The following is a 12871-nucleotide window of genomic DNA, read 5'->3' as shown; positions in this document are numbered from 1 at the left end:
CCTTGGGGGTGTCTGCGAACAATGCCGGTTCTTCAGCTTAGAAATGGAGATGAGCACCAACCCCCAGAGTCGGACACGACTGGACTTAATATCAGGAGGAAACCTTTACCTAGCTTTTTTTTTATTAATTGCAAGTACAGCTTTACTGGCCAGAAGCGATGATGCTTATCTGGAGTAGGATAATTTGGAGCAGCACTGCTGCAGCTTGGGAGCTGGATGGTGGCTGCGCAGGGTGGCCCTGAACCAGCCAGGTAACGGCACGGTCAAGTGGCATCAGAGCCAATTTGGTGCCACTTGCCTACAGCCCTTACCATGCCCCCCTATATCTGCCATTTGCAGTGCCCAGCAGGCACAAAAATGACACCAGTCAGTGCTCAGTGCTGATATCCAAAGTGATAAGGCAATGTGAGAAGGGAGGAGGAAATAGGAGTTGCTCCTTTTTACCCCCAATCCCTTCTCCATTCAGCTTGTCTAGATGGAATAGGTGAGAACTATTTCTTTTCTATCACAGATACTTTGATATAAGTGAAAATCTGGGGACTGAGAATTGGAGGGTTGCAGTTTTAACATTTTAAGAAGAAGCCATGCATCTGTGTCCTGTGTTTGGCAAACTGGCCTATGAGAAGTTTGACTAAGAACTTTATCACACATGCCTGTTGTCTCACATCAATCATGTTTTTTTTAAAAAAACAACAACAAAAAAACCCTGAAATTTATCAATCTGGAAACAATGACTTTCACACCTTATGTCCAACAGCGTTTTTGTGCTGCTTTGGTGATGCATATCCACACAATCAGTCTTTGCATTGCTTTGTTTGACCCTGTCTTCCTACCCATGTCCAACCAATGTAGTGAATGTATGCTGTTGAAATTTTAGGGTTTATTTCTTCTTATGCTGTAATTGCACAATTTCTATGCTTCTTGGAAATTGAGATTGCTGTCATAATTGCAAGCCCCCTAAACATTGCATTTGTGTAGTCATGTCAAAACAAACTGTAAAATAAAATAAAACCTGGGGAAGGGGATAAAAGCAATGCTGTTCCTGTGCATCACTATGTCCTCTTTTTGCTAGAGACTGTAAGTAGAGTGACTTTGTCATGCTTGGGAATAAGGAGGAGAAGAAGACAACTATATCGGCTCACCCCACATGACTGTTGAGATATTGGAACTGTAGCGGATTTTTTTTGTGTGTGTGTGTGTCAGGAGTGACTTGAGAAACTGCAAGTCACTTCTAGTGTGAGAGAATTAGCCATCTGCAAGGACGTTGCCCAGTGGATGCCCGGATATTTTGATGTTTTTAACATCCTTGTGGGAGGCTTCTCTCATGTCCCCGCATGGAGCTGGAGCTGATAGAGGGAGCTCATCCGCGCTCTCCCCGGGTTGGATTCAAACCTGGCAGCCTTCAGGTCAGCAACCCAACCTTCAAGTCACAAGGCTTTAACCCACTATGCTACTGGGGCTCCGACTGCAGTGGAATGAAACAACATATTCAGAATCAATAGCTGAACAGCAATATTGGAGCCATTAATGGATTGTCCCCGTCAATGAGTAGATACAACCCAATAACTATGGAAATGCAATGTAACAATGGGAGAAACACAACATCTTGTGATAAATCCTAGTCATAATTATTATCCTGCTGTAATTGCAATTTATCACTTTTTGTGTGAAAGCGGATATTGTAGGATTTTCTGCCTTGATATTCTGGGATATAGGGCTGTATGGAAGGGCCCTAAGACATGGGTCTCATTATTCAACTGCTGCAAGGACCTATCAATTGTGGTTATATGCATTTAAAAACCTAAGCAGTGAAGTAGCCCATAGTTGTTAGCTGAACTAAATTGTGGGTTAGGTGCCTTATAACATTACTATTCCCTCCCCTTTGTGACCTTGTCATAGCAGAACAGCTGATGGAGGCCGGCTCAGTTTATGATTGATTAGAAAATGCACAATGTATATTCCCTTAGAGAGTGGGTGTGTGATTTTTTGAGATTATATTACTTTGGATAGATCTTCTTTCCTTATGACTTGATAGAAGCCTCAGTACAAAAATTAAAACTCGATTAGGTCATATCTCAAAATGTTGCCAATGCAGCATTGTCCCTAAGTGAAAATTTAAGAGTATTTTGTCCAGTTTAACATTAGGCAGGATGTCATAGGACTTTCCACATCTGAGTTTGGACACTGTTCAAAACTCTCATAGATTTCAGTTAAAGAGTATTTCCTGGAAATTACCCAAATTTTCTTACTCTAAAATTGCTGAGATGGTTCCTTCTGTCACTATACATTTTTGTTTAAAAATACCTTGCCTGTTGGGCTTTATGCATTATAAATCACATGGCTCACTGAATGTGCAAAGGAATGATGCTGCCATGCATTTATGAGTTTTCATTACCATCCATTTTGTGTGAGGCTTAAACAAGTTTGGATAATACAAACATCTTCAAGTTACTGTATTTCTTGAAAATCTCCTCTCCCCGGCTCCCCCCCCCCCCCGACACACACACACACACACACACACACACACACACACACACACAGATCATTGTAGCAATTAGCTGCTCATTGTAAACTTTTCTAACCAGTTACCTTTCTGTCTTCTATGTTGTTGCTTCTCAAATTCTGAAACTCAATTTAGGAAGAGGAAATTGAATCTAATAAGTAATAATATTAGAGTGAGTTTTACTGAAAGGATTGCTTGTGTGTATTGTAGCTTATTTTGGTTTATTTTTACACAATCCTGTGTACTGTAGGAGAACTATTTTAGATAATTTCAGATAAAATGGGTCATTGTCTCATGCGGTGATCAAGTTGTCAATCCAACTGCAAATATCTAATAATCCAATATTCTCTATTATTTCTGGTTTGGGATTGGCAGGTTACATGTTTGCTAGAAAATTGCTATCATATATTCAACCATATTCTTTTAGAAAAAGTGGTTAACGTATATCCGGGTGTGTTATAGGAAGGTAGGCAGAAAGAGGATCTTCTGTCCACTATGGAAGGTGTTGCCACGAGGAAAAGGGTTGGGGTGTACCTTAGCCTGCTGTGGTCTGAAAGCTGCTCTTTAGCAGCATAGAGTCATTTCGATTCCATTTTAATTCCATTCAAATGGAATTAGTATTGTTCTGAAAATGTGGAATGTAAAAAGAACTGCATCTGGTTAGTTTTCAGTTGAGATGTTGCACATTGGTATAATGTATATCGCTCTAGTTCAACCTAATTGGAGCCATCGTGCAGCTTGTGGGATTTCTGTGGCATGCTATAGCCTTCAAGGTATTTATATTTGTCTTTTATATTTGTCTTTTTAACACAGGTTATTCAAGCAGTCTTTTTTGGGATCTGCGTGTTGACTGACCTTTCTAGCCTTCTGACTAAAGGAAATGACAGCCAAGAACAAGAACGACAGCTCAGAAAACTCATTTCCCTCCGTGACTGGATGATGGCTGTCTTAGCTTTCCCAATTGGAGTTGTAAGTAGCATGCAAAGTAATTTATTTTCTTTCACTTTGGTGCATATAACTCTTGCTTTGTTTTTCGTCTATAAGAAAAGGTTTGTCTTGGACTTAACAAAATGAGCTCAATGATTACAGAAGAAAAGCTCTAAACAATTATTTTTTCCTTCCTCATAACATGTATATTCTTGAGCAGTATATCATTTACTTATTACATTTATAAATTGCTTTTATTCATAATGAATTATAATTGCATTTAATTAGCCACAGCACTTGAATGTTGTATATGTTTTGTGACTGTTTGTAAAATGGAAAATGGAATGGCAGTTTCTAACCTAAATATGTAATTCCTTTTTCTCTGTTGTTGATGTTCCATTAAATATGCTCCAGAGAGCACTTAGCTCAGCTACCAATATATAGAAATAGCAATTAAAATAATTATACCAAGATAAGGCAACATGAAAATCAATTTAAGTGCACACATTTGTCACAAAAATACTATAAAAAATTGTCATGCTGTCAGGTTATCACTTTAAGTGTCAATCCCAAAAGACCTGTAATAACAGCTAAGTTAAGAACACTGTCCATTTAGATTAACTGAATTTTTGGAGGTTTCTGGCGGGCAGAGCTATTTCATAAAGCAACCTGGTTTAATGTTATTTGTGACTTAGAAGACTATCAGAACTGAATTGGGAAACAGTGTAGTTTATTCAAGACAGGTGTTAATATGTTTCTGTCAGCTCACTCCTGCCCACAGGTGGAGTCCTATACTAATAGCAGTTGAAGTTTCAAGCAAACATTGAAGTTTCTGAACATGTAGCCACATGTGGAGCATGTAACAGTTGTACAACTGTGATGATTATCAACACGTATGTCATGGATGCATAAGCATTTTCTAGGATCAAAAAATCAGGGTAAGGGAATACCTTTTTGAGAACATTAATATATCTTTTAAAAGGTGATCTTTGCAATGCTCGAGAACTCTTCATCAGGGCACTATAGATACTGAGATGGCAAAGAAAACACTAATTTCTAAAAAAATGTCCTGGCTAAATAATAACAACAACAATTTTGTTTCTTACCTACCTCTCCTCATAGCTTGAGGAGAGGCATCACTAAAAACACATAATCATCTAAGAACATTCTATAATATCAATGTGTTAAAACATATTTCTACAAAATACATATTAAAATACACAACATAAGGTGCAAGTTTAAAATTTGTGTTTAAAATTGGCTGTGTGGGAAAATTGGCTGCTGGAAGAAATAGATCTTCAAATATCTATATATATAAAAAATTGATGGCATCAGGGCAGCGGACAAAACAACAAAACTACAGGCCCCCCAACCTCAAAATTTGACAACACAACCCATCATTCACGGCTCTAGGTTGATACAACAAAAAGAAAAGAAAAATAAAGTCCTAATTACAGGGAGAGGAATAATAGTTTTTATCCAATTGCTGCCAGTTAGAAAGCTAAGCTCCACCCACTTGGTCTCCTAGCAACCTACTCAGCCCAGGGGACAGGCACAGTTAGGCCTCACTTAGGCCTCTTCCACAGATTATCAGATTTTAACTGGATTATATGGCAGTGTAGACTCAAGGCTCTTCCACACAGCTATATAACCCATTTAGAATCTTATATTATCTGGTTTGAACTGGATTATCTTGACTCCACATTGCCATATAATCCACTTCAGTGTGCATACTAAACATAAAGACTACCATACAACAGACATTCAATACCACCACTACCTCAACAATTTCTCACCAACACCACCAGAAAATGCCACAGCAACGCATGGCTGGGCACAGCTAGTGTTTTATATTTTGACAGCTCATTTAGCTGTCAGAGCTCTTCCAGCAGGTTATTCCACAGTCTTGGGACGGCCGATGAAAAGGTCCCCTGGGTGACAGTTGGCAATCGGGTTCTGGCTGGTTGGAGTAGCCACCCGCCAGAGGACCTAAGTGTTCAGGGCGGATTGTATGGGAGAAGGCAATCCTGTTGGTAACCTAGACCCAAGGGCATTTAAGGTCAAAACTAACACTTTGTACTTTGCTTGTAAACTAACTGGCAGCCAATTGAGTGACTTTAGTATGGGCGTAATATGCTTGCTCCTGGATGTTTTTGTAACCAATCTGGCTGCCGTATTTTGAACCAGCTGGAGTTTCCAAACTTTGTACAAAGGTAGCCCAATGTAAAGTGTATTGCAGAACTCCAACCTTGAGGTTACCAGTGTGTGCACTACCACATTTAAGTTCTCCAAATCTAGAAAGGGCACAGCTGGCTTACCAGCTTAGGCTGATAGTAAGCACTCCTGACTGTTGCATCTACCTAGGCCAGTGGTTCTCAAACTGTGGGTGATTAGGCCTACAACTCCCAGAAATCCCAGCCAATTTATCAGCTGTTAGGATTTCAGAGAGTTGAAGGCCACAACATCTGGGGACCCACAAGTTGAGGACCACTGATCTAGGCTGTCATTTGGAGAGACAGATCCAGAAGCACTGATAACACCCTGCCCCATGCCTCTGGATGCTCTCTCCCAGCAAATTCATGTAAATATTAAAAAGCATTGGGGATAGAATGGCACCTTGTGGGATGCCACATAACCACTCCTTTTTTGAGGAGCAGCTATTGCCAAGCACCACCATATGGAACCTGCCAACAGAGATGCACACCCCTTGCCAGTGTTAAGACTGAGATCATCTGCTAAGGCGACCATAGCAGTCATCCTACTCTGAAGCCAGTTTGAAATGGGTCAAGGAAGTTTGAGTCATCTAAGATTGCCTGAAGTTAATCATTTTGCCCAAACTGCCTTCTCAATCATTTTGCCCAAAAAAGGAAGGCTAGAGACTTATCTCTAATTATTAAGGTCCACATGATCCAGGAAGGGCAATGGTCTAATTTCTGCTTCTTTTAAACAGAACAGAAATTTCCCCTCCTTGAGAGATGCATTAATAATTTGTTGTATTTGAGATCAAATTGCATCTCCTCCCTGGATGACCAGCCAAGAGAGGGATCAAAAAAGCAGCTTGTCTTCCTTACTTGCCCCAGAAGCTTATCCACATCAACAGTACTCACCAACTGAAACTAATCCAGTGTAATCCCACTCACAGAATTGCTGGACACTTCGTTGTTGGCTTCTGTTCCAATGATATCATCTAAGTGGACTCTTATGCAAGAGACACAGGTACACATAATCAATGTGATTCAGCTCCCTAGTAAGTAATTTGGCCAGGTTAAGATGGTCCCACCCCGCCAACCACTTTCCTTCACCTGCTCACTGACACAGTACCCAGCTGGGAGGGCCTGAGCTCAGATTGGTCACTATGATCCCCCAGCCAAGTTTCTGTGAAGCATGCCAGGTCAGCTCCCTCATCATTGAAGAGATCATAGATGATATGCATCTTTTTTTTCACTAACCTGGCATTACTTAAGAGCAAGATGAGGCTTGTGGGTGGTCTGGCTCACTCTCCAAGTTCCCCAGGCTGGCAGGGAGACAGGAAAGTGAGATAGTTATTAAACACCTTTCTCTCCTTCCTCTGTAAGGACATCTGACCCTGCCATCACCACATCTCCCTCTGCCATGTATGACTTGTATTGCTGCCCCAGGTTCTGAATAAATTGAATTAAAGACAAACAATACAGAACCAAAGAGACAATCAAAATAAAAAACCAAACACAAAAGACAAATAAGACATTAATACAACAACACTTAACACACTGTGCACAATTTTTAGCCAGTTTTCCTTCAGCTCAATAGAATAGCATGTTTTAGTATTTTTATTCCAGATGGTATTCCATTCATCCATTGTTATTGCTCTGCCTACATTCCTGGACCAATTTAGCATTGAGTCCTTAATTATATCCTTTTCCGTGTTCCATTCTAATATTTTATTATAAATTAATGTTATGATTTTTTTTCCCCTTTTAAGTAAGTTATCCCAGAAGTTCGTATTTATATTAAATCCAATTACTTTATCTTTTTTATAGCATTCTTTTATTTGATAGTATTGAAGCCATGTAATATTTATATACTTTTTTTGAATTTCCTTCCAATCTTTTAATGGGGGTGGTTCTCTTGTAATGCATTCTTTTTTAATGATATCTTTGTATGTCGGCCATTTTTGCCATCCTAATAGTCTGCGTTGACTGGCTTCCAGAGGCGAAAACCATAGGGGGTTTTTTCCATATAAGTATCCTTTATATTTTTCCCAGGTTGCGATTAAGGCAGACCTAACAAAATGATTTCCAAATTCTTTGTCAATTTTCCTCTTATCTTGCCATAGGTATCCGTGCCAGCCCCATCGTAGGTTATATCCTTCTATAGTTAGTAATTTGATTTTTTCCAATTTTACCCAGTCTATTATCCATTCTAATGCACAAGCATCATGATATAATTGTAGATTTGGTAAGTCAAAGCCCCCCCTTTCTTTTGGAGTGGTCATAGTTGTAAATTTTACTCTGGGTTTCTTATTTTGCCAAATGAATTTATTTATTTCCCGATTCCAATCCGTAAATAATTTTTTACCTCTGATAATGGGGATATTGCGAAACAGGTATAGTAATTTAGGAAGAATGTTCATTTTGATTATCGCTATTCTGCCCAAAAGTGACAGTTTTAAATCTTTCCAGCTATCTAGGTCTTTTTTAATCTCATGCCATTTTGCTCCGTAATTTAATTCCAAAAGTTGGTTATTTCTACTTGTGATCCATATACCTAAGTATTTAATTTTTTTGACAGTTTCCAGGCCCGATATATCCTTTAACTCCTCTTGTTTTTTTTTTTTTGGATATATTCTTTGTAAGTATTATTGTTTTTTTCCTATTGATTTTGAAACCCGCCAATGCACCATATTCTTCAATCATTTTTAGCCAGTCCTTAATATTCTCTCTTGGGTTTTCGACTATACAAATTACGTCGTCTGCAAAGGCACGAACTTTAACCTCTTGCTTATCAATTTTTATGCCCTTTAGATTTTCTGCTTTCTTTATCGATCTCATTAAGACTTCTAGAGTAAATATGAAAATAAGGGGGGAAAGTGGGCATCCCTGTCTTGTTCCTTTTTGTATTTCAAATTTGTCAGTATATAGACCATTTACTTTGATTTTTGCCAATTGGTTTGAATAAATTGCATTTATCCCGTTTTGGAATTGAGTCCCCATATCTAGTTCTATAAATAATAATTTGAAAAATTCCCAATTGACGTTGTCAAAGGCTTTCTCAGCGTCTAATGCTAAGAAGCCCACTTCCCGTTGATGATTTTGGTCAAAATATTCTATTGCATCGAGAATTATTCTTATATTGTCCTTAGTACTCCGATTGGGTAAAAAGCCTGCCTGATCTTCTGTAATCCAATCTTTTAAAAAAATTGTGAATCTCTCTGCGAGTATTTTAGTATAGATTTTATAATCATTATTTAATAGTGATATGGGCCGGTAGTTCCTTACATTGCTCGAATCTGTTCCGTCTTTATGTATCAAGGTTATTTCAGCTTGTTTCCAAGAGTCTGGGATTCGTCCCTCGCTAATCGCTCTATTCATAATTTTTTTAAAAAATTGCAGTATTTCTTCTTGCTCAATTTTATAAAATTCGGCTGTAAAGCCGTCTGGGCCTGGGGCTTTGCCTAGTTTTAATTTTTGAATTGCTTTTTTAATCTCTTCTATGGTAACTTCTTGATTTAATTTTGATCTTTGGTCATCTGTTATTTTTTGTAGTTTTTGACTACAAATATATTTAGTTATTTCCTCTGGATTGATTTCATCTTTTTCATATAGTTTTTTATAATATTCTTCAAATTCTGTTTTAATTTCGTCAGCTGTGAATACATCTTTTTCCTTTGTTCTAATTTTTATAGTTTGTTGTTTATTTTTCTTTTTTCTAATTATTCTGGCCAGCCATTTCCCCGGCTTATTAGCATTTTCAAAAGCATTTTGTCGTGCCCATTTTAGTTGGTTTGCAATAGATTCTAACTGTAAGTTTGTCTTTTCTTTTTGTAATAATTTTATTTTTTTTAATATATTTCCTTCTCGGGGATTTGCTTTTGATTTTTGCTCAAGTTTGTCTATCTCTCCTTGTATTATTAGTAATTTTTGATTCTTAATTTTATTTTTTCTTGATTTTTGTTGTATAAAGAAGCCTCTCACCACCGCCTTATAAGCATCCCAGACGGTTTGAGGGGCAATGTTCTCCTTATCGTTTAATTGAAAGTATTCTTTAGTTACCTGTTTTAGCTTTTCTATATCCTTTTCCTGCATGATCAAATTATTGTCCAATTTCCAACTTACCATATTTTTTCTCTTATTGATTATCATGGTTATAGGGCAGTGATCTGAGAGATCTCTTGCCTGTATTTTTATCTCTTGTATTTTAGATGCTAAGCTTTTTGAGGCCCATACCATGTCAATTCTAGTCCAAAGTTCATGTCTGTTCGAATAGTAAGTGAAGTCTTTTTGAGTAGGGTTTTTTAGTCTCCAAATGTCACATAAATCAAATTCTTCCTTGAACTGAAACAAATTTTTGGGGAAAGATTTTTTAACATTTTTTTTACTATTCTTTTTCGTTGATGATCTGTCCATCTTACAATCCATAATGCCGTTAAAGTCTCCCATTATTAACAGATGATCAGTTTCTACTTGATTAATATTAGTTCTCAATTGTTTAACAAATTTACGTTTTGGGCCATTTGGCATATAGACGTTACATATTAGGATGGATTCATTGCCCACAAAGATTTTAACTGCGATAACTCTGCCTTCTTGGTCGCTGAACTCTTCAACCGGTTTTAATTTTTCAGCAATATATAAGGTGACTCCCCTTTTTTTCTTTTCATCTAGAGAATGGAAAGCTTTTCCTAATCTATTATTTGTTAAGTAATTGACATCTTTGTTTGCAATGTGCACTTCTTGTAGCGCCGTGATATCATAATTATTTTTCAATAAAGTGTTGAATAGTCTTTTTTTTTAATTTTTGAGTTTAAACCGTTGATGTTGTTTGTAAAAACCCTTATTGACTCTAAAAAATTATTCATTAGTTGATCTATCACTCACTGCGTCCTCCTCCTCATCCGAGGATCCCTCCGGGTTGTCGTCTGTAAGCAGGGTAGTCTGTATTTCCTTCGGTGAGTCTTGTCTTCTTTTCTTTGCTTGCTTTGGATTTTTTTCCAGGCTCGGAGGTTGTAGTTTTGTTTTCTGTGATAAGTCCCTTTTTAATTTTCTGTAGAAATCGTCTGCTTTTTCCTCACTTTTTATCCACACTTTCTCTTCTTTATAGGTCAGCATCAATCCCTCTTGCCTTTCCCATCTGAATTTAATTTGCAGACGTTTTAATTCATCCGTTAGGAAGAAATATTTCCTCCTATTATTTAGGGTAGATTGAGGGAACTCTTTGTATATCATTATTTTTTTGTCTTTATATATCGTTGGACAGTGCTTAGAGCCTCTAAAGACTTCTTCCTTTGTGCTTTTCTTAACAAAATGAACAATTGTGTCTCTTGCCACTTTATTTTTTTTTGCGTAATTGGTGTGGATTCTTTGAGCGGTGTCTATTTGATCACTAGCCTCTTGTTCAGTGCAATTCAGAATCTTTGCTATGATTTGGGCAGTAATTTGTTTGATATTTTCTTTAGGTTCTTCTTGTATATTCCTAAGCCTTAATTGATAGTTAGTAATATTTTGCTCTAATCTTTCTTGCATCTTCTCTGCTTTATTGTTTTTAGCCTCTAGGCTATCTATTTTCCTCTGAGTCTTCAGTTGTGATTTCTCAATTTTATCATTTTGGAGTTTTAATCCAGAGATCTCCTGAGCGTTTTTTATCACCTCTGCTTTAATCAAACTTATTTCCTCTTTGATTTCTTTTTTAAGATCTGCCATATCTTCTTGTAGCTGTTTGTGCTGTGTATCTTGTTTCATGGCCATTTCATGTAATTCCTTCTGGAGTATATCTTGTTTGGATGAAATACTTTGGATTTCCCGTAGGAGGTCTTTCCAGCTGGTGTCCTCTGGGAGGGAGTTCCTTCTTGGTGTAGTCTTCATATCTCTTAAGTCTTTATCATATTTCCCTCGGAATGTTGTCATTTTACCTATTGTTTGAAGTGTGGAACGTGAGTTCAAAATTCACTGTAGCTTTTACCTAAGTACGGGGGCTTGGAAGAATGTTCACTAGGCTTCTTTAATGTTTACTCGTCGATCTGTTGGTTGTCCGTCGTTTCAATGCTTACAAGTCGCTCTAGGCAGGTTGTTAGTCTTCACGGGGCGTCCTCCGGAATGCCTCTCTATGGTGTGTGCCCTCTAGAAGTTGTTCCCCACCGCTTCCTGCTTCCAGGAGCTAGCCGCTTCCGGTTCGAGTTGGAGACTCCTCTCCAGCTCTTCACGGGCGTGCGTGGGTTAAAATTGTGTAGCCACAAAACCGCTGGTCCAAGGCTGCTTCCAAGGTCAGTCCCCGTCGCTGTGCTAGATATAGTTGCCTACCGAGCTTCTTTATTTTATTATGGCGGACAATTGCCTTGCTTTTTGTATTTGGTGTTTGGTATTTAATATTTATTGCCTTGCTGGTTGTAGTTTAATTGCGGGTATATAAAGTACCTAAGGCAGCAGTATTAATGGGTATTTGTCTCAATGCATTCACTGCCGTAACGAAGAGTAAAAAGAAAACTTCTGGTTTTATCACTTTATATTTCCAGAATCAAAATTATTAGGTAGGGTATATCACTTTATATCTCCAAATCCCCTTATATCTCCAAATCCCTTTATATCTCCAAATGGAAGAGGACCCTGGGTGGATCTCCCCATGTGTTACCGGATGATTAAATCCATTGTTCAATCACCACTTGGCCGGTTTCCTCTATATTTATCTCTTCTTTTTCTTGTGACTCTCAAATTTAATAAGGAAGTTAATGATCCAGTAAGGATTACTCACGTTTTGCCCGGATCCCCCTTAAATCCGGTTGCTCTTACGGTCTTGTGTTCTTCATGATATTACTGAAGTGAGTGCGGCGAGCGGCTTGTGCAGGGAAAACCTGCTTCGTGATCCGCGCCTTGCTAGCCAGAAGTCCCGGACCCACTCGGACCCCCGCTCTTGAGGAGCGGCGAACCTTTGGGGTCGTCGGGCTCTCCACTGGCTTGGCTACCCCTCGTCACTTCAATCCATGACAAGGGGACGGTTCTATGAACCCGATTGGCACGGTATCAGGTAGGGTTTCCCGAGCTCTAGGAAACCATGCCCGCCGCCATGGGCGCTCACCCGGAAGTCCGTTGTTGGCTTCTGTTCCAATGATATCATCTAAGTGGACTCTTATGCAAGAGACACAGGTACACATAATCAATGTGATTCAGCTCCCTAGTAAGTAATTTGGTCAGGTTAAGATGGTCCCACCCCGCCAACCACTTTCCTTCACCTGCTCACTGACACAGTACC

General features: G+C 38.5%; 1 protein-coding gene across 2 annotated transcripts in view; it reads left to right on the top strand.

Annotated features, from left to right (window-relative positions):
* aig1 (androgen induced 1) overlaps positions 1 to 12871 on the top strand; it is a 139229-nt gene that overhangs the window by 44136 nt on the left and 82222 nt on the right. For both annotated transcript variants that reach the window (XM_003215704.4, XM_008122293.3), the window contains exon 2: positions 3317 to 3472. In XM_003215704.4, coding sequence (XP_003215752.1) covers positions 3317 to 3472 — 156 coding nt within the window. The remainder of the gene's footprint in view (positions 1 to 3316; positions 3473 to 12871) is intronic.

Source organism: Anolis carolinensis, chromosome 1 (genome assembly GCF_035594765.1).
Source record: "Anolis carolinensis isolate JA03-04 chromosome 1, rAnoCar3.1.pri, whole genome shotgun sequence".
NCBI lineage: Eukaryota > Metazoa > Chordata > Lepidosauria > Squamata > Dactyloidae > Anolis > Anolis carolinensis.
The sequence above is the reverse complement of the archived record's forward strand: the minus strand, read 5'-3'. Positions and strand labels throughout refer to the sequence as shown.